This window comes from Carcharhinus amblyrhynchos, chromosome 2 (genome assembly GCF_965287045.1).
Source record: "Carcharhinus amblyrhynchos chromosome 2, sCarAmb.v2.hapA, whole genome shotgun sequence".
Lineage (NCBI taxonomy): Eukaryota > Metazoa > Chordata > Chondrichthyes > Carcharhiniformes > Carcharhinidae > Carcharhinus > Carcharhinus amblyrhynchos.
In genome coordinates this window covers 8,326,141-8,348,802 of record NC_137325.1, presented here as the reverse complement: position 1 = coordinate 8,348,802, position 22,662 = coordinate 8,326,141, and the positions used below count along the sequence as shown (strand labels likewise).

General features: G+C 42.2%; 1 protein-coding gene across 3 annotated transcripts in view; it reads right to left on the bottom strand.

Annotated features, from left to right (window-relative positions):
- The window catches only part of zdhhc3a (zDHHC palmitoyltransferase 3a), a 38,323-nt gene extending 15,869 nt beyond the window's left edge, over positions 1-22,454 (bottom strand). For all 3 annotated transcript variants that reach the window (XM_080201870.1, XM_080201885.1, XM_080201878.1), the window contains exons 1-6: positions 22,121-22,454; positions 16,556-16,882; positions 11,148-11,272; positions 7,835-7,931; positions 6,570-6,651; positions 6,022-6,152 (exon numbers count right to left, since the gene is read on the bottom strand). In XM_080201870.1, coding sequence (XP_080057996.1) covers positions 6,022-6,152; positions 6,570-6,651; positions 7,835-7,931; positions 11,148-11,272; positions 16,556-16,855 — 735 coding nt within the window. In that variant the 5' untranslated portion in view covers positions 16,856-16,882; positions 22,121-22,454. The remainder of the gene's footprint in view (positions 1-6,021; positions 6,153-6,569; positions 6,652-7,834; positions 7,932-11,147; positions 11,273-16,555; positions 16,883-22,120) is intronic.
- Between the last annotated feature and the right edge of the window lie 208 nt (positions 22,455-22,662).

Below are 22,662 nucleotides of genomic sequence, written 5' to 3'. Positions count from 1 at the left end.
AGTCAGACAGAGAGACAGACAGAGAGAGAGATGGGATAGGAATCTTTTTTTGTTCATTTGTGGGACATGGGAGTCACTGCCTGGCCAGCATTCATTGTCCATTCCTAGTCACCTGAGGGCAGTTGAGAATCAACTACATTGCTGTGGCGCTGGAATCACATGTAGGCCACACCAGGTAAGGACGCAGATTTCCTTCCCTAAAAGACATTAGTGAACATTTGGTCTTGAGCGGGTGATAGAGAATGCAAATTTGAAAAGGGTGGAAATAGGGAAGGTGTTTCAAATGGTCATTGCAACTTACAAATTCACTGACTGATACCATTTGAAATGCTGAATAAAACTAATAGCTTACTGGAAGCTTACAAACCCTCCCTCAAACTGGCCCAAGTTCTGAGGGGATGTCAGTATTATAGAGGGAGTCAAAACAAAAATAGCAAACAAGAGCGCGATATCACATCAGAAGCAAACCAGCAAGGTGGAACTAACTGGCAACCATTAAACAATCATCTCGCACACAAATGTGCGCAGTGAACTGTTGGTACTTCATTCTCACTTGATCAAAAAACTCCACCTCACCTTCCAAAAAAAAAAGGGCCACTTATCTAAATGGTGGCTCTGAGTGGAGTTCGAGAACCAAGGGGGTTGGGGTTTACAAACCGGTTTTAATCTATCGTCATTATCCATTTACTTCCTTCATTGTCCACTCCATCTCCCTACTGGAGCTGCACATTAATGATATTTCTTCCAACAAGATATGGGACCATGTGGTCCAGAGATATTTCAGTGGTCAACACTGTCATAAAATTAGAGATTTACAGCATGAAAACAGGCCCTTCAGCCCAACTTGTCCAAGCTGCCCAGTTTTTACCACTTAGTCCCGATTGCCCATATTTGGCCCATATCTCCCTATACCAATCTTACCCATGTAACTGTCTAAATGCTTTTCAAAAAACAAAATTATACCTGCCTCTACTACTACCTGTGGCAGCTCGTTCCAGACACTCACCACCCTGTATGTGAAAGAATTGCCCCTCTGGACCTTTTTGTATCTCTCCCCTCACCTTAAACCTATGCCTTTTAGTTTTAGTCAACATCTTTTCCCAAAGGTAGGGGAGTCTATCTACCTTATCTATGCCCCTCATTTTATAGACCTCTATAAGATCATCCCTCAGCCTCCTATGCTTCAGGGATAAAGGTCCCAGTCTATTCAGCCTCTTCTTATGACTCAAACCATCAAGTCCAGGTAGCATCCAAGTAAATCTTTTCTGCATTTTCTAGTTTAATAAAATCCTTTTTATAATAGGGTAACCAGAACTGTACATAGAATTCCAAGTGCAGCCTTACCAATGTCTTGTACAATTTCAACTAGACATCCCAACTCCTAAATTCAATATTCTGACCAATGAAACCAAGCATGCCAATTACCTTTTGCACCACACTGCCCACCTGTGACTCCATGTTCAAGCAGTTATGGACCTGTACCCTTTGATCTCTTTGTTCTATACTCTCCACAGCGTCCTACCATTAACTGAGTAAGTCCTGTCCTGGTTCAATCTACCAAAATGCATCACCTCGTATTTATCTAAATTAAACTCCATCTGCCATTCATCAGCCCACTGGCCCAAGTGATCAGAGGATCCTGTTACAATCTTAAATTACCTTATTCAGTGTCCACAGTGCCAATCTTGGTGACATCTGCAAACTTACTAACCACGCCTAAATTCCCATCCAAATCATTAATGTAATTTACTGCTGCAAGTAAGGTTGGAAGGAGAGGCATTTTCAGCTATGTACCTGTCTGTTCCTTCATCACATCCTAGCACATACTTGCTAGCAGCTCTAGGGTCTCAGACCAATTCAAAGACAAACTAAGTGGTATGACAACTAATTCCAAGGCATCAATATCATTCCCAAAACAAACGACATCTCCCTGCTTGCACTGTGAGGATATCTGCCCTTTTTGCTCAGCGTGAAATAAGTTGTCCAAAGGAAACATTTTAAAATAGAGATGTGTTTGTTATTGCTATGCTGCTCCAATATGATGACTGAGCTTTTATCTTCAGAAGTATAGGCTGGAATCATACGTGAACATGCTGGATAGGAAGAGCAGCTGGTCAATCTCAGCTGTCCTGTACCCAGACAAGATGCCTTACACATTCTGATTCACTTCCTGTCTACCAGAAGTCATGTAATCGCCCGAAGGGGGAAAGAATCCCACACTGATAAAAGAAGCCACAGCTAATTAGGGAAAAAAATCTGGCAATTGCCTCCCCTTTCTCTTCCAGCGATCCATTATTAGGAACTTGCTTAAACTCCATTAACCCAAATTAATTGGATATTCTTGAGATTAAACTGGTGATTATATTTTAATTGATATAGCAGTTTAGAATTCTTATAGTGGAATATATTCCAAATTTAACTTTTTTTTTACAAATGCCACTGGGCTGTGCAGGGGATTAGATTCAAACCCAGGTCATATTGATGAGATCAAAGACCCCTGTGTCTGTTGACTATTGAGGAGTCTGGAAACAAGAGTGGAAATAAATTTACAGCAGAAAACTCCCCTTATTTCAGCATGAATTGATAACACCTCTCAGATAGGATCCTGGAAAGCATGTTAAAAACTATAGTATGGGTGCTCCATGGAAGTTTGGGATCAAGCACCATTTTGGGGCTGAATGAATGGCTGTGCTTTGTGCTATCTGGGAAGTCTTGCAATGCAATGTACACCCCTTTGCTGGACGAACACAAAACACGACAAATGTAATGATGCAATCTTTCACCCACCTCAGTGTGGTTTTGGAATATGTCCTTATCTATGACACTGATTATAAAAACAGTTGGGATTTTATTATTCATTTCAAGCAAAACAATTGGCAAGATATTACCTGACCAATCACTTTCTTGCAAGTCAGTTGTGAGCCAATGAATTGAGGTAGACCATTACAACTATTTAAGCAGTTTGATAGGGAGGTCATCTGTAGCCCTGAAGATATAAGCAGTATTTTCCCTGAAAGCTTGACCATTATGCCGGGAGCACAACATTAACAGAAAACCTGTCTAATATTTACTTCTAAACCTGTCTAGTATTCACTCATGGCAGCATCTGTAAGGGGAGAAAAGAGCTAATGATTTGAGTCTGGATGACCCTTTGTTAAAGGTTTGACAAATGGTCATCTGGACTCGAATCATCAGCTCTTTTCTCTCCTTACAGATGCTGCCAGACCTGTTGAGATTTTCCAGCGTTTTCTCTTTTGGTTTACAGATTCCAGCATTCACAGTAATCTGCTTTTATTGAGTATTCACTGGTGGTTTGCCCAGAGTTATTTTGTTGAACACAAACACTCGTCATGTAGATCTACACAAAACAACTAAAGGTGACATTCAACTGTAATTCTAATCTAATTCTATAATAAATTTACCATGTATAAACAGGATCTTGACCAAGTTTTGGCAGTCTATTAATCTACCTGAAATTGTCAATAACCAACAGGAGTAGGCCTGGTGGTGTGTCACAGTACACACTTGAAGTCAGCATTGCTGAGGCAACAGGCATGACAGTCTGCAGCTGTGGGTAGCGATGGTGGAGGCTCCAATAACTTTCCACCACACTGCTGACCAAGAATCTCTCCTGCTCTTACTGTCTGCCACTGGTATGTGTTGGAAGGGTTTTCAAGTTGATAACGCAAACTGCATGGCCACATTAGATTGAATGAACTTGGGCTGTTTTCCCTTGAGAGACGTCGGCTGAGGGGGGATCTAATAGAGGTTTATAAGATTATGAAGGGGATAGATAGAGTAAATGGTGGTAAGCTTTTTCCGCTACAAGAAATGGATAGAACGAGGGGTCACGGGCTTAGGGTGAGGGGGGCTAGGTATAAGACAAATATTAGAGGGCAGTTTTTCACGCAAAGGGTAGTGGGGGTGTGGAATGCACTGCCAAGTAAGGTGGTGGAAGCAGGCACGCTAGGGTTGTTTAAGAGTCACTTAGACAGCCATATGAGCGGGCTACATATAGGGGGATATAGTAGGCCTTACTGAACATTGTAGGCTTGGGAATACATTTTGCCTCAGGAATGTTAGTCTTTGCCTGTTTAATAATGAAATTTTTTGTCTCCACAGGCATTTAAGTCCAGCAAGGGGCATGCAGGTGGCAGGTTGTAGTGGGCTGCTCTTGGATGTTGCTTCGGGAGTTGCCTATTGCTTCATGTCGTTAGTGTGCTTAAACTGGACCATCTCGAGGGCAACATAACAGTTCAGAGACTATCTCTGTTGCTGTGCGGACACATGGATTTGGGCCTGTGTCTGTGGGAGTTTGCACATTCTCCCCGTGGTTGCGTGGGTTTCCTCCGGGTGCTCCGGTTTCCTCCCACATCCCCCAAAGATGTGCTTTTAGGCTGATTGATTGGGTACTAAATTGTCCCTAAATTGGACTTCCCTGATCCTCGCACATTAGGCGTAGACTAAAATCATGAATAGGTCACTGAGATAGTAGGACGGCGGCGCGGGCTCGTTGGGCCGAAGGGCCTGTTTCCCGTGCTGTGATGTTCTTTATTATGAACGCACCTTCCCTTGTTATCAAGTCATGAGGTGAAACTCAACGCCCGACTTTCTGGCTCAGTGTAAGGAACGCTACCCACTGCGCCACAAGACATCCTGACAATTAACAGTACACAGCACCAATGTTACCTTTGAGTTGTTGGTGTGTGTGGCTGTGCAGATTCTGAAATGAAACACGGAATAAACACATCTCATACCACCAATATTACTCAACTTGGGCGTGGCAAGGAGGAATTAGAAAGAATACTGCAAGGCACTGAGCATCAAGTCAATTTTAATGCTTAGCTTGTATTGTGGTTAGTGTAGTGAGATTAGATTAGTGTATTCTATTGTTTTAGGGTAGTTTCCTTATCAATTTAATAAAATCCAGGAAGATTCTCCCCCAATTGTTTAATGAGCAAATACAGCACATGATACCGTCCTAAGCCACATACAAAGCAGAAGGATATTGTTTGATCACCTGAAGGTGTGACCTCAGATAGGGTTCAAGTGGAAAGTGAAAGTTTGGGTTGGAGTGAAGGAAAGAGAGAGAAAGGAACATTAGCGAAGGATATAAACCCAGGTTGTCTGCCATAAAAGGGTCATATTCAGCTGTAAGGCTGTTTTCTCAGAACATGGAAGGACATAATAATGTCCCATAACTGGCAAGCTTATACGGCACAGATGTACTCGCAGCGTATAGGCTAAATTAATCTCTCAAAATCACCATCAAAACAAATGAACTGATCTTTGATGTTTGTGGAGCCTTGCTGTGATGGCCAAGACAGCAGTAAATGCTGCGAGTCACTGAGATAACCAGAGGAGATAAAGGTATTAGATAAACACAAGTTTGTTCTTTCCTTCCCACGTTATCAGCTCACACGTGAGCAGCGACTTCCCTCCAGGCCTCTGGAAATGCTGCTCCATAACTCACTCTAAGAAGTACCTTCAAACTCGGCGAAAACAGTTCACCTCCACTTGATGCCTGGCCCTTGATGACCAAGTGGGAGCTTTCTGCTGAGCTGATATTGCTAATCAGCCCACAGCCAACTGCATGACGTAGAAAATAAGAGTAGGCCATTCGGCCCTTTGAACCTGCTCCATCATTCAATATCGTGGCTGATCCGCTATCTCAACAATACTCTCCCATGCTCTCCCCACACCCCCTGACACCGAGTCTGGAAATCTATCAGTTTCTTTCTTAAAGATATTCAGTAACTTGACCACCCTCTGAGCGAAAAAGTTTCCCCTCAACTCAGTCTGAATGGCCTACTCAGTGTCCTGACACTGTGACTCCCCCAGACAGAGAAAACGTAATCCCTGCAGCTGGTCTGTCCAGCCCTGTCAGCATTTCAATACTATAGCTGCATAACTCTCAGTTCATTTGTTTTCAGCAGTATGTTGGTGGGATGTGTATATGTGATGAATGTTCTTGAAAGGACATTAAAAGACAGTAATGGGCTGAAAAGGTTAAGTACGCACCGTTTCATCTGAGCAGATTGAATGTACTTGGGTGCCAAACATCACAGCAGTGAAAATAAGGAAGAGAAGACCCTCGAAGCACAGGAGAATGAGTAATATCACGGTGGATGGTGGCGAGAATGAACTGCATTCTAGGAAAGCAAAGGGCAAAAACTAGTATCAAACATTGCATTGCATCAATTCAGCAGTAATTCACAGGCCTGATTGAACAAAATTAAATAGCTATGATACTACAGCTATCAAAGCTCCAGAGATTCAACGGCAAAAGGTTAATTTCTGTTTGAACAGGCAAAATGCAACACTACTTTGCACAAGGACACAGTCATTTGACTCAGTACAGGCATTCCTCATCTTGTTTGCCATTATAATATCAGTCTTTAAATCTTCTCTGCCTACTTGCAAATGCCATATAGTCAGACAAATTGTCACAATAGTTTGTGTCCTATCAGCTTTTCCACTAAAAAGACCATTGGTGAATATCCTCACACTCAAAGTTAGATTCCAGTTAAAAAAATAAACTAAATTAAGAATTCTGTATTTCTACTTACTTGTCCACTCCTCTTCAAAGCAGTACAGAAAGTGGAAGCAAACCATGATAAGGGCATGTAGTGATATCAGAGCTATATACATCTGAAACATAGAACACAATATTTTATTTAGTAATTCAGTTAAATGTGAATTAACATTTAAATGCCAATGCCATGTAAGTTGTTAACAATGCACAGGAGTTGAGAGAGCAGAGTTTAATGGATTTGTATATTGTGTTTCTTTTATATTTTGAGATGCATTTTATTTTGCAAGTTATTTTAGCTAGGAAGTCAAAATGTGGCACATGTATGGCCCAGTATTTCAATTTGTACATTTCTCCAGGCAAGAAGTGTCTGAAGGAACATAGTTCTGGCTTTAAGTTGATTCCTGACCCATGATTCACTGAAGCGAGTTTTCAGGAATGCAACCACACTTTGCAGTGAGGACTCACTGCAAAGGCACAAGTCCACAGAAGAAAACTAAACATCTAGTAGCGTCACAAAACAAAGTTAATGATGCGTAACAAAATGGAATAATTTTAGTGCAAAAAATTTGATATTGAAAGATAAATGTTCAATAGTCTGTAACACAAGGACAGCACAGTGGTTAGCATGACTGCCTCACAGCATCAGGGGCCCGGGTTCGATTCCCGGCTTGGGTCACTGTCTGTGCGGAGTCTGCACGTTCTCCCCATGTCTATGTGGGTTTCCTCTGGATGCTCCGGCTTCATCCCACAGTCCAAAAGACGCGCTGGTTAGATGCATGCTAAATCCTCCATCAGTATGCCCGAACAGGCACCGGAGAGTGGCAACTAGGGGAGTATCACAGTAACTTCATCGCAGTGTGAATGTAAACTTACTTGTGACAATAAATAATAAAGAGGATGATTGTTGATGGAATTTGAATAGTGCTGAAAAAAGTTGGGCCAAACTATATGGCCAAAGTCCTGCACTCATCAGAATAAGCTTCCCTAAGTTTTTGTTTAGTTGAAAAGGGCACAAAAAGTGTTAACTCCTTTTCTGAGAAGGCAGTAAAAGCAGGGTTTGGAATATTTTTAAGGCAGAGATGGATGGATTCTTGGAAAGCAAGAAGATTACAGGTTATCACAGGTAGGCGGGATGCAGATTTAAGTTATGATCAGATCAACCACAATCTTATTAAATGGCTCAAGGGGCTGAATGGCCTATTTCTACTACTTGTTTGTATGACACGTTCCTTCTGTTGACAGAGGACTAGGTCGTGACTGTGAACTTGCTTCTAGCACATGGGTGTGAGCAACACTTACTGTAAACAACACAAAGTACTTCTGGTTATTTTCTCCCACACAGTTGTTAACCCAGGGACAGTGGTGATCCATCTTCCGAATACATCTCTTGCAAACACTGGAAGATAATTTTGAATATTTGAAAAGAACACCAGCCACTTAACCAGAAGTTTTAGAACTCCTCAATAACTAATGTCTCATTTCATTATTCAGGGACCCTGAACGATAAAAGTCAGTTTTTAAAATAAATTTTAAATACTAGTGTAATCCGTCCCTAACCAAATACATTTTTTTAGCTCTCTTCACCACATTAAAAATGGTGCTAAAGTCAATCTTCCAGATGATGTCCCAATTTATTGTTGAATTCTCCTTATTCTTTTACCTAGGTGTTCAGCTGGTGTTGACCAGAGTATCTCCAGGTTGGTAGCTACTAACAAAACTGTTGTATCTTAAGCCACTGGGACGGCTTACTGTTAGGTGGGAGAATTCTAAAGTAATAGATTGTTGTTTTGAGAAGCTGGAGAAGAAAAATCTAAGTTTCGATGTGCTCGTGGATACAACTAAATTTTGCACCCTCTCCAATTATCTAGACTACTTTCACTTTGGAAGACCTCACTGACATGTGGTCTGGATATATTTCTGATGCATACTTCAGAGTAATGCCAACAGCATGGGTTTGAGCAGAGGTAGACTGGGACCTGCCTTCTGGCTCTAACCGAGAGAGTGAAAGGGAATGGCAAATCACCACTGACGACAGAAACTACTGCCAACAAACACCTCAGGATGAAGCATCAGTAGACAACGAGCCAAGGATCTACCTTCAGGCAGCATGCACAAGAATGAATGAATCTAACATGGTCACTCCCTTCTCCATTATTACAGTTGATCCAATAACATGGACAATATTCAAACCTCTATTTCCAACTTCTTTGCACTGACAATTTTTCTACCAAGTCAAGCATATAAAAAACTGAACAAATTTAGGAATCGAGCCAAATGGAAATAAGGATTTTCCTGAGCACTACCACTTACAAAAAGACCAGCAATACTTATCGCTATGCTAATAAAATCAGACGTGGCATGGCTTCAATAAGTTATTTCGTACAGAGTAAATGTTCTCTACCCTTATCCAACATCTTAAAAATATTGGTAATCCTCAAGAGGTTAAAAAAATCTATCCTTAGTATCTTCTGCTGCATGAATTAAACAAAAAGAAACACAATTTTATCATTGCTGTGTAACAAAATCTTACGAAATTTGTTCCTCTGAAGCACTGACCTGAAACTGACTTTACCAATCTTATTCTAACCATTTCAAAAAGTTAAACATGCGTAGAGTTTTTTTAGTTGAATGAACATTTTAGATTAACAAGTGTTTGGAGTTCAGCATTTTCCTGTTTCCAGATTAAGGAGTGTCCAATATATTGCTCATTATCATGCAAAAAGAAAAATAACCCTGTGCAATATGGTGACTGACTCACAATGAGATTTTTGTTATTTAAGCACTGTGACTGAAGTTCACAGCATTAACAAGTGGCCTATTTCCTGGCTGCATACAATGAAATTGTAAAACTACTCAAACAGAAAAACAAAGGTCCAAGAGTTCTAAATAATTAGAAAAAGAGGGAGAACAAACTCTTCCTTAGGGCAGCACGGTGGCACAGCGGTTAGCACTGCTGCCTCAGTTATAAGGACCTGGGTTTGATTCCTGGCTGTTTGCACATTCTCCCCATATCTGCATGGGTTTTCTCTGGGTGCTCCAGTTTCCCCTCTCAGTCCAAAGGTATGGGTTAGGTTAATTGACCATGCTAAATTGCACCTTAATGTCCTGGGATGCATAGGTTAGAGGATTAGTGGGGTAAATATAAGAACATAAGAAATAGGAGCAGGAGTAGGCCATCTAGCCCTTCGAGCCTGCCCCGCCATTCAATAAGATCATGGCTGATCTGTCGTGGCTCAGTTCCACTTTCCCGCCCTCTCCCCATAACCCTTAATCCCCTCTCTTATCAAAAACCCATCAACCCGCTTCTTAAAAATATTTAGCGAGGCAGCCTCCACCACTTCAACGGGCAGAGAATTCCAGAGATTCACCACCCTTTGAGTGAAGAAGTTCCTCCTCAACTCCGTTCTAAACCGCCTCCCCTTTATCTTGAGGCTGTGCCCCCTAGTCCTACTGTCTTTTTTGAGCGGGAAGAGTCTCTCCACCTCTATCCTATCCATCCCATTCATCATCTTATACGTCTCAATGAGATCTCCCCTCATTCTTCTAAACTCTAACGAGTACAAGCCTAGTTTATTCAGCCTCTCCTCATAGCTCAATCCCCTCAACTCCGGTATCAGCCTAGTAAACCTCCTCTGCACTCTCTCCAGGGCCAAAATATCCTTGCGCAGGTGCGGCGCCCAAAACTGCACACAGTACTCCAGCTGCAGCCTCACCAATGCCCTATACAGCTGCAGCAAGACCTCCCTACTTTTATATTCAATCCCCCTCGCTATGAAGGCCAGCATCCCATTCGCCTTCCTGACCACCTGCTGCACCTGCAAGCTGGGTTTTTGCGACTCATGCACAAGGACCCCGAGGTCCCTCTGCACCGTCGCCTGCTGCAGTTTTTCGCCACGTAAGTAATAGTCCTTCCTACCATTCTTCCTACCAAAGTGGACCACCTCACACTTGCCAACATTAAATTCCATTTGCCATTTCCTGGCCCATTCACCCAGCCTATCTAGATCCTTCTGCAGACTCTCCACACCCTCCGCACAATTTGCCTTTCCCCCAGTCTTGGTGTCATCAGCAAATTTCGACACCCTGCACTCGGTTCCCTCCTCCAGATCATCTATATAAATGGTAAATAGCTGAGGCCCCAGCACCGACCCCTGGGGCACCTCACTAGTCACCAACCGCCAATCCGATCCAAATATGGGGGGTTATGGGAATAGGGCCTGGGTGGGGCTGTTGTTAGTGCAGATTTGATGGGCTGAATGGCTTCCTTTTGCACTATAGGGATTCTGTGAAACCATAATTCTTTGAACTTGCAGTAGCTTATATCAAGCCTGAGGACTTTTAACGCTACATCTAAAGTCGTGTGCGTGCACCAGGTACATCAAATAAAGGTGAATTTTATGAGCCTTTTTGTTCACTCTGAACCTGAGCAGAATATGTTGGATGTACATTTAGCGGCCTAGAGAGAGACTCGGCCGCTAAAATGGGTAATTTTAACCAGGGATTTCTGCTCAAGGGAGTTTTTTTTCTACAACTGCTCTGTTTGAACACAAAAATGTATCCTGAAAGGGGATTGAGAGGAGATTTAGTTTCATATCAGTTCTAGGGTTGTTACCTGCAATGATGTGCTCTCTCTGGTTTGATGCTGCAGCACTTGGGGCATTTGTACACCACTTGGCCCGGTTTCAACTGTAAACTTTCAATGAACTCTTTAGTGGCATTCCCTTTTGGTACTGCACCCTGCCAAACCAAACGTAAAACAACAACAGGTGAGAACAAGCAAACTGGTAACTTGCTGTATTTCAGCTCTGAACTTTAGTTATTCTCTGTACAGTAATGAATAACACTGCAAGTACTACACAGTGCAAAGAAAATGCAGTGCATGAAAACTGTGGTTGAAAACAGGCTAAAACCACTTACAAAATGAACATCTCTCTGCACAAACAAATCTAGGACATCATTTTGTTCCTCAAATGGAAAGTTATTTTTCAGAAGAGCAGCACGTTGCTTTCCTAGAACTATGAAAAGGTCGATGATGTATAAGCCACATGAGGATCATCCTTTGAATGCATGGGCTGGTGAGTGAGAAGTGAGGACAAGGGGGAATATTCTGAATTGCCTTCCTCAGATTTAAAGTGGATAATCTCATTTCATAACAATAAACTCTACTGGCTTTGGTTTCGTCCACTCACCCAATTGGTCTACAGCCTTTGTAACTTGTGGCTCCCACCACACAACTTCCCATCCTTTCTAACCTAATTTCCCCGGGTTGAAATGGTCGCTACGAGAGGACACAGATTTAAGGTGCGGGGAGGCAAGTACAGAAGTGATGTTAGGGGTAAGTTTTTCTCTCAGAGGGTGGTGAGTGAATGGAATCGGCTGCCGTCAGTGGTGGTGGACGCAAACTCGCTGGGGTCTTTTAAAAGACTTCTGGATGAGTATATGGGATTTAATGGGATTGAGGGTTATAGATAGGTCGATGGATTGGTAGGTGTTGATGTGATCGGCGCAACTTGTGGGCCGAAGGGCCTGTTTGTGCTGTAGTGTTCTATGTTCTAATGTCATCTGCAAGATTGGATTTTTAACTCTTCATTCCCTCACCAAAGTCATTGATATGTAGCTTTGAGGGGTTTTGCCAAGTGTTTTTGAAAAGACACCACCTAAGCAATCAGTGAAAATATGCCATACCCAGTAATACTGAACTCTACAATAATGACACAGCCTGCATCTGCATGCATCAGGACCTCGACAATATTCCAACTTTTGCTGATAAATGGCAAGTAACATTCGTGTCACGTAAGTACTGGGCAACATCTATCTACAAAGTCTCTGCATCTCTCCTTGATGTATCAATGGCAACACCATCCTTGAATCCACACCATCAATACCTTGAAGGCAACCATCAGAAACTCAATCAACCACAAACACTGTCAGAGACTAGATAACTCAAATCATATCAGGAGTATAATAGAGTAATCCACTTGCTTGGGTGAACACAGCTGCAACAACACTCCAGAAACCCGACACCAGCCAGGATAAAGAAACCCATTTGACTGACACTGCATCCATCATTTTAAACATTCATCCCCTCCATGTTACACCGTAGCTGCAATGTGTACCATGTACAAGTTGCATTGTAGCAACTCCCCAAAAACTGACAGCATGGCCCAACATCAACTTTTATTGCCTAAAGGGGAAAAGCAGCAGCCACCACATGGGACTAAGTACAGAGCAAATAATTGACAAAAGCAGCAAAAATATGAAAAAAAGCTTTTCATGCAGCAAGTGTTAAGGTCTGGAATGTACTGCCTGACTGCAGCTGTTGGAGGCAGGTTCAACATTCAATGGGAGTGAGACCATTGTCTGGAAAGGAAAAAATATGCAAGGCTATGGGGAGAAGGGCACTAAGTGAATTGCTGATTTGGAGAGCTGAATAGTTATTCTGGCACCGTCACAATTCTACGAACAGTTACCAGCTGCAAGTTTCCCTCCAAATCTCTCTCATCCTGTCTTGGAAATGTATCTCCGGTCCTTCACTCACTGGGGAAAAATCCTGGAACTCCTTAACAGCACAGTGTTCCAACAACACATGGACTACAGCAGCAGTTCAAGAAAATGGCTCACCACCACCTTCTCGAGGACAATTCTGGATGGGCAGTAACTGCTGGCTTTGTCACATCCCATTAGTGAACAAATAAAAAATTCATAAGGTCTCAGGTACAATTTCTGGTCAGTGTTAAGTTGGTATGCATTATTGAACAGCAATTAACTTATTGGGAAGGGAAGCACACGTGGACACAAGGTGACAAGAGGATTATGTTCAGCTGCCTGTACAGCTCAGGGGATAAGGTGAAAAACCGCCAGCTTGACAGCTGATAACCACTGAGAATGTGGTCCTGCATAAAGCATTGTCCACAAGAAAGGAAAATGAATGGCAGAGCAGAAAGTGAAGGGAATCAGTCAGATGTTGCTCGCAAAAAATTAAGTGGCCTTAAGAATTTGAGGGCATTGTGATCTAGCATGGATAGAAATTTTGAAAAGTGTATTATGTAGTTTTTAAAAACACACATATTTGCACAGTAACTTTTAAGTCAAATAAACTAGCAGAGGTGGCCTTCTTAGGTCAAAAACTCCAGAAAGCAATTGCTTTTTTGTCTGGTGTCTGGTTTAATGCAAATGTTGAACATACAGCCTGCTTACTCTAAATGCTGTGACTTTTCTTACAAAATGGATAGAACAGCTAAATGTCACAACGTCAGTATCCTACATTCAGACTTCCAAAAACATATGCTGCTGGCCTAGATACTGCAGCTACACTCTGCTTGAATAATAATCTCAGATACAAATCCTGTGCACTGCAGTATTCAGTAGCTCCATAAAAACCATTAGTTATTATTTAAGAGTTCCAATATTCCAAATGTTTTGTTTTTACATAAAAGAGATTATCCGGTTATCAGATCGTTGGAATGCCATGGCCTGATAAACTACGAGCGGTCAAAGGGAAATGAGATGATTCTCCTGCAACAGTTGGAATACATGCAAGACTCGAGCAGCACTGCAAGATGGAGATACAACAGACTCCAACACAAAGAATCCTGGCCATTCTTAAGCTTAGACCCTGCTACTATCTTTACCTCAGGTTTTTAGCTGCTGGGCGCTCACCTATCAGAATTGTAGAATCCTACAATGCAGAAGGCAGCCATTCGGCCCATTGAGTCTGCACCAGTCACAATCCCACCCAGGCCCTATCCCCATCATTCCATGCATTTGGCCTAGCTAGTCCCCGACACTGAGGGGCAATTTAGCAAGGCCAATCCACCTTACCCACAGTTTTGGACTTTGTGGGAGGAAACTAGAGCACCCAGAGGAAACTCTCAGACATGAGGAGAATGTGCAAACTCCACACAGACCGTAACCCAAGCCAGGAATTGAACCCGGGTCCCTGGCACTGAGGCCGCAGAGAGAGAGAGAGAGAGAGAGAGAGAGGGAGAGAGAGAGAAAGTTTGGCAATAGCATTGGTGGCCTGGGAGAAGGGTTGCTCTACTTTTGGATGGTAGCCAGGAAGAGGGGAAGTTGCCATTAGGAAAGGATACAGGATTTTGAAACTAGCAAGAAACAAGATTTCCTGCTATTTCGGTGCACAAACATACATAAATAAATAAAGTGAATCAACAGCATAAAAATGTTGCCCAGACTCTACTCAACTCCCAGGAGATCCTTTAAAAATCTTTCTTCTTAGCTGTTTCTTAATAATCACACGGCCAACTGAGAGCATTCTTTCACCCAATAAACCCTCAATGTTATGATACCATAAACCAGCCATTTACAGATAGAATACAATTTTTATCAACCAAAGAAGCGCCATCACTTCCACAGGAACTGAGCATTCCCTGGTATGAGGTTCTAATAGGCGAGTGACCACATTTCCACAGCACCTTTAAAAATGAGTACATGCAAGCTACCTAGCCAAACAGAATGGGAGTAAAGAAAGAAATATAAGCCAAGTCCACTGGTGACACAGCATTCAAAAATCAGTACAGATCACAGGTTAGCATTGAGAAATAAGAACAATCACTAGCTTTCCTCCAACATAAACAAAGCAGTGGCCAACTGCAACATCCTCATCTCTGCTCCATTCAGGGTTGGCTAACTTGGAAATTATGACAGGAACTGGAGCCTTCCCTATACAGCTCAGCTGAGACTCACGAAGCTGGAGATGTCCTATCACCCCAGTTACAGCAGTACAGAACCACAATAGAAATAAAAGATTGTCAATTTGCTTTCTCTGTGATATCTTTCATAGTCCAATTTAGCTGGACTTTGCACTTTGCTGCACTTTATCATCCTTACAGTTGGAATACATTTTTTTAATTTCTAGTTACTAGGGACTGCACAATAAATAAAATTCACTCACACAGATGACTTATCCCTCAGTCACATGGAAAAAACCTGCTAACTTAAAGGGACATTTTGGCTTTAATCAGTCTAAAATGTATAACAGGTGCATTCCTTAATTAATGGTAAGAGGGATGAAAAGTCTTCAATTATATGGAAGAACAGTGACTGCTCTCCTTAACACAGACGATTAAATGGGAAGTTTACTAGAAGAATTCAAAATTGTGAAAGGCTTTGATTGATTAGATAATGGAAAACTATTCCCACTAGCAAGAGGGTCAAGAACCAGAGGACACAGAGGTAAAGAGATTGATCAAAGGTCCGGGGGGGATGGGGAGGCGATTTTGTTTTTATGCAGCAAGTTATGATGTGAAATAAGCTGCTTGAAAAGGATAGTGGAAGCCAATCCAACTCTCTCAAAAGAGAATGGAAAGATATTTGCTAAAAAAAACACACGGTGAATGCAGGGCAGGGGGGACTAATTGGATAACTCTTGTACAGGGCTAACACTGATATAATGGGCTGAAGTCTCCTCCTCTGCTGTACCATTCTGTCACTATATAAGAGGTACGCTTGATTGCTGTGTCAGGCACTTAGTTAAGAGATTTCTCTATATATTTTCTTCTCTCTCTTGTTGAAGGCACCAGCTATTGTTGCTGTATTTTTTCTAGATCTAGAGACAGTTCCTTGCCCAAGTGGATATGCACACAGGAAGTGCAGCAACAACTTGATAATGGATCATATCATGGATGTATACTGGGGCTGGTTCCAAGCAGCCACCTTGTACAGAGATCAGGATTGGCCGCCGGAACTAGCAGACTTTCCTCTCCTTTCAAGGATGCAAAGCTAAACGTAGCGAACCATGGCCCAAAATAGCTAACACAGACTAGAAATTGTGCCTGTGGATTCACAGTCTATACATTTTAGCACCGCACTCCGTGGAATTTAACAAAAAAGCCAGAAACTGTTAGTTCAGGTTTGCTCTGTACACCAATTTAATCAGATGACTTCCCACATACTCTTAAGTGGTCTGGAGTCAAACTGATATCAGTCAGAGATTAACATGGCACCGGATAGATGCAATTATTTTCTTGACATTAAATGACGGTAATTAAATGAGTGACTTACAGGATCTGTTAGCATTGCTCTAGAGTGAGAAGCCAAAGCAAGGAAAGCTAGTGTGTTGAAGATAATCCCATTAATGATACTGTACACCAAGTCTTTTGCTGGGACGAGCATTACAAAAATAACCACAAACTCTGCGTAGAAAATTAGCATCCAGGTTACAATGGCACAGGCCAAACCACAGCCATCTTTGATGAACCAGATCCTATCCATGGAGTTGTCACTGGAAGGTGGCAGAAACTGGTCAGCTTGCAGGTATTCAGCGCGCCGCTCAATATCCCTGTTTCGACTAGACGTTAACATGATCTAATTTGCAGTCCATAATTAAACCTGTACAAGCAGAAAAGAAAATTCCTTTAACTTTTTTTGCCACAGCTTTTAAAGACATGCAACTCAAAAGAAAGTTCACACTAGATCCTATTATAATCTTGACTAGATGTTTGGTGCAAACATCAATGGTTGCCAAACTGCGCTGAATAAATGTCAACCTTTGTTCTAAAATTTTTTAAAGAAAAAACATGCAACCCAATTCCAGATAGGATGCATGTTCAGTTACCCAATACGTACACTAACAGCAACATCAGAAAGATCAACTGTAGCAATAAAATTAACTCACCTTGGATGAGGGATGTTGATTAGGTGGATAGGCTACAGAAACAGAAAAGGGCTGTTGGAAATGTAACAGAGGCCATGAGGGGATTTGATATTAAATAAGGAAACTGTTTCCAGGGGCAGCAGGGTCAGTAACTGGTTAAAAAAAATAGCAGATAGAAAGAGTGTTTTTGCATAGCAAGCTTCTATGCGCTGGAATACATTTGCTAGAAGGGTGGGACAAGCAGAATCAACAATAACTCAACCACACAGATTCTTGAAAAGGAGGAATGTGCAGAGCTACGAGGGGACTGGGACTAATGGAATTGTTCCTTCAAAGGCACGATGGGCTGAATGACATTTTTCTGTGCTGTATAATTGTGATCAAGGGAACTGACGTTCTCCAAACTGACCACTGCCATTACATTATGGTTTGAGATTTGTTTCAATGTGTTTTCTTTCTACATTTACTCTCCTCGGACCATGCATTACTCTTTAATCAAAGAACATGAAATGATGATAAAGAATCGTTAGACTTACCAGAGTTCAAAAAATAATGCTAATACTTGAAAATAGAGCATTTTACTCTACACTAAATGAAGTTTCCCATTTTACTACAGGATACTTTACTTTCTTGAATTAACCAGTCCTTTTTTTTCCAAAGTATTGCTTCTCATTGCTTTTCCAAGTTTCAAAACTTGAACTGATTAAAAATAGTTTGTCCAAGGCAGAACACAAGCTCAATAATTACACTTAAACACTATCTACAGTTTGCCACTAAGCTGTCAAACAAAGGCCAAGGAACCATAGAGCAGATGTTAGTTTGAGCCCAACGTGGAAATTTTTTTCCACATGTTTTTTGTAACCATGTTAAAAGTAGCATTATTCCTTGTTCAGTTTACAGTTACCTTTTCCAAGAAAAAAGGTTCCATCCACATAAAGAGAACTTCATTTAGTCTGCACTTTGCCTCAAATATTAGCTGGTGGCTGAATGTACGCAGAATTCCAAGCATGAAATGCAAACTCCTAACAGGGCTGTTGAAACTTCAAACATCAATGTTGCTCCTCAAAATATCTCACATGCTTTGTGGGCGGGGGATGGATAGGGTGTTAAAAATTTATCAACGCATTAGTTTCAAATCTTGTTTCAAAAATTGTTTGGTAAGGATGGCTCAATCCAAGGTTACCAAATTATTAGTCATACATGTTCAATCACCCAAGAAAATATTTAAAGGTGAAACATTAAAACAGAAATTTACAGGTAAATGTTTTACAGAGGCCTGCATAAATCATTACAAAAGCCAGCTATCTGACAGAGGTGGCGAAAATGCAGAGTACAGACTGGAGCTCAATATTGTGAACTGTGTATACTGCAATATAAAACATCAGCACTAGTTCCAACTGTATGAAGCAATATGGGGTGATCAAGTTAAATGCTTGGCATCAGACAGATTTTGCTGGGTCATGATCGAGGGGACAAGTATATCTATTGTGTGTTCAAACACGATGGGGAGATACTGGTCTCGTAATCCAGCTACCCAGGCTAATGCTCTGGGGACTTGGATTTAAATCCCACCATGGCAGCTGGTGGAATTGAAAGTTAGTCTCAGTAACCGTGACCATTTGATTTCAAGAAAAACAACACCCTTAGGGAAGGAAATCTGCCATTCTTACCCATCTGGTTGATATGACTCCAAATCCACAGTAAACCTTTTGACTTATTACCTCCACTGAAATGGCCTATGAAGCCAATAAGTTCAAGGGATGGGCAACAAATGCTGGCCTAGCCCACATCCAAAGAATAAAAACATCACTGCATTGGAAGTTGCCAGACTAGCTTTTCCTTCAGATTTCAATTCATCAATAAAAACAAGACATGCAAGCTGTCTAACTATATCAAAACAATTTACTTTCTCCAATCTTTTCTAAGGCAAATATACAAGTACACTTAGGTTGCATCACAAGAGTATGCTGATTTATGATAGATTTTGGGAGGAAGATGTTCCTGCCTTTAAAACTTACACTGGAGGAAACCAAAGTTACACCTCCTCCTCAGACTGCAATCCGTATGACTTTTAACATGAAAGTAAATACAAAAACCAATGACGAGATTTAGCAATCCAAAAGTTAAATTAACTGCTTCAGGAATAACACTATTCACATAGTCATAGAATCCTGACAGTGCAAGAGGTCATTCAGCCCATCGAGTCTGCACGGACTCTCCAACAGAGCAGGCCTATCCTCGTAACCCCACACATATACCCCCCCTTAACCTGCACATCTTTGGAAATTTAGGGAAACCAAGGCAAATTTAGCATGATCAATTGACCTGCACATCTTTGGGCGGTGGGAGGAAATTGGAGTACTTAAAGGAAATCCATGCAGACACAGGGAGAACGTGCAGGCTCCACACAGACAATAACCTGAGGCCAGAACTGAACCCAGGTCCTTGGCAATGAGACAACAGTACAAAACACTGGGCCATTCCCTCACAACGGAGTTCATCAGTTAATGAGCACTTTCACAATGCTGGCATACAAATTAACAAAGATTATCAAAATTTAAATTCCTTAAAACAAACAAGCAGTGTTACTAAATTCCTCAACAACTTTATAGTAACAGTGGAAGATTGGGAAAGAAAGCCTGAGAGCAGTGATGCATTTATCATTTTTTAAATCAAACTCTTATAAATTGACATCAAACTTTGTGAAAATATTAGAGTTGCTCCAGAAATGTTTGGGATGTGTGCCATGCAAAAAATGAAACTTTAATCATATCCCACTGCAAACATCCAATTGGAAAGGCTTTACAAATGACTTCCAAACACACTACTTCAAAGGGGAAGTATACAGGAGAAATCAGGAACTGACTTCTATCCAATCCTAATAACAGTTTAAACACTAGGACACTAGCCGAGCAGACTGTTAACATGGTCTTGCCAGTCCTTTATGACAATTCCAGATTTTTTCCCCATGTTATTGGCTAAACTAAGGTCACTCTGCGTTCCCCATCAAATCGCTTATTTTAACTGCCTTCTCATGCAAAGAACAAAGTACAGCACAGCAACAGGCCCTTCAAACCTGTGCCAAATATGATGTCCTAACTAAAATTTTTAAAAACCTTTTCCCTTTGCTCAGATCATATCCTTCTATTCATGTACCTATCCAGATGTCTCTTAAATGCTGTTAATGTGCCTGCTTCCTCCTCCTCCTCCTCTGGCAGCTCATTCCAGGCACCCACCACACTTTGCACAAAAAACATCCCCTGCACATCTGCTTTAAACTTTTCCCCCTTAACTTGAATCTGTGCTCCCTTGTAATTGACACTTCCACCCTGGGAAAAAGCCTTTGACTATCCACCCTATGGCTCATGAAATTAAACATCTTAAATGCACTTAAGTTCATGTTTAAATATCACATTTTATCCATCTTTGATCTTTGACTAGCATGTAATTGAATCAAAAGCAAAAACATCAAAACAAAAACAAAATACAGTGGATGCTGGAAATGTGAAATAAAAACAAAAAGTGCTAGAATTACTCAGTAGGTCAGGCAACATCTGTGAAACATAAGAAACATAAGAAATAGGAGCAGGAATAGGCCATCTAGCCCTTCGAGCCTGCCCCGCCATTCAATAAGATCATGGCTGATCTGTCGCTGCTCAGTTCCACTTTCCCGCCCTCTCCCCATTACCCTTAATCCCCTCTCTTATCAAAAACCCATCAACCCGCGTCTTAAAAATATTTAGCGAGGCAGCCTCCACCACTTCAACGGGCAGAGAATTCCAGAGATTCACCACCCTTTGAGTGAAGAAGTTCCTCCTCAACTCCGTTCTAAACCGCCCCCCTTTTATCTTGAGGCTGTGCCCCCAAGTCCTACTGTCTTTTTTGAGCGGGAAGAGTCTCTCCACCTCTATCCTATCCATCCCATTCATCATCTTATACGTCTCAATGAGATCTCCCCTCATTCTTCTAAACTCTAACGAGTACAAGCCCAGTTTATTCAGCCTCTCCTCATAGTTCAACCCCCTCAACTCCGGTATCAGCCTAGTAAACCTCCTCTGCACTCCCTCCAAGGCCAAAATATCTTTGCGCAGGTGCAGCGCCCAAAACTGCACACAGTACGCCAGCTGCAGCCTCACCAATGCCCTATACAGCTGCAGCAAGACCTCCCTACTTTTATATTCAATCCCCCTCGCTATGAAGGCCAGCATCCCATTCGCCTTCCTGACCACCTGCTGCACCTGCAAGCTGGGTTTTTGCGACTCATGCACAAGGACCCCGAGGTCCCTCTGCACCGTCGCCTGCTGCAGTTTTTCGCCCCGTAAGTAATAGTCCTTCCTACCATTCTTCCTACCAAAGTGGACCACCTCACACTTGCCAACATTAAATTCCATTTGCCATTTCCTGGCCCATTCGCCCAGCCTATCTAGACCCTTCTGCAGACTCTCCACACCCTCCGCACAATTTGAAAAAAACAAACAAGTTAATAATGGATCACCACCCTGCAACATTAACATCGCTCCTCTCTCCACAGATACTGTCTGACCTGCTGAGGAATTTTGTTGTCAAAAGGAGCACCCACCCTTCACCCTGTTGTCAAAAGGAGCACCCACTCTTCACCCTGTTGTCGAAGGGAATATTGCTTTCAAGAGAACAGTGTTAATTTCATTATGTTTATTATCAAATTATAAAACAACTTCAAAGTTCTTTACTTCAACATTCAGACTGGGACCATTTTATATTTGAGCAGTAGAATCCTCCAGTGTATTGAAATAACATACATTACAAAAGTTATGGTTTATTCCGGGAAGTTATCTCCAATAGCACAGTACAAAACAAGCAAACAACAATAAAACAGGATGTGGAAAGCTCCAGTCAGTAAAGTTGAATAAAATTCGGTTAGTCTAAGATGTTTCAGGGTTTTATGGTTTTGAACAAGCTCCTTGGAGACACTGAAGAGGAGCAAGGACACTCACCAGTTAAACCTTTGCTTCTTTTCGGCCCTACCCTATCCTACTCCTTCCACAACAAGGGCAAGGTGAAGCCAGGATCCCTCAGGCTGGCACAGCGGAGCCGCCACCGCTCCTCAGGCGGCTCCGAGCCTCAGGCCGCATGAAGACCGAGGCCCGCCCTCCCCTAGGGTGGGGGGGGGAATGCTTGGCAGCAGACCCCGGACCCGGGAAGACACCCGCACCACCTCTTGCTACACACTACCCCCTCTCCTCCCCTAGATTTGCTCGGGGAGGGAGCCAGCCAGCGGGAGCGGGTACCGGAGCCGCAGCGGCGCCGCCCGTTACCCTGGACGCTGTGAGGACGGAGACCGGAAATGGAAATGGAGGGTGGGACTGAAACTGACGCACACTTCCGGTCCCCTTACGTCAGAAACGATCGCCAACAACAACAAAAACAACTGTTTATCCGGGCAACATTACAATTCACTTTCAGCACATTCGCCAGAACCGGCCGCTGATTTAAAATGTTTCCCGCTGGGAAGAATGACAATTGGTCGACACGTGAC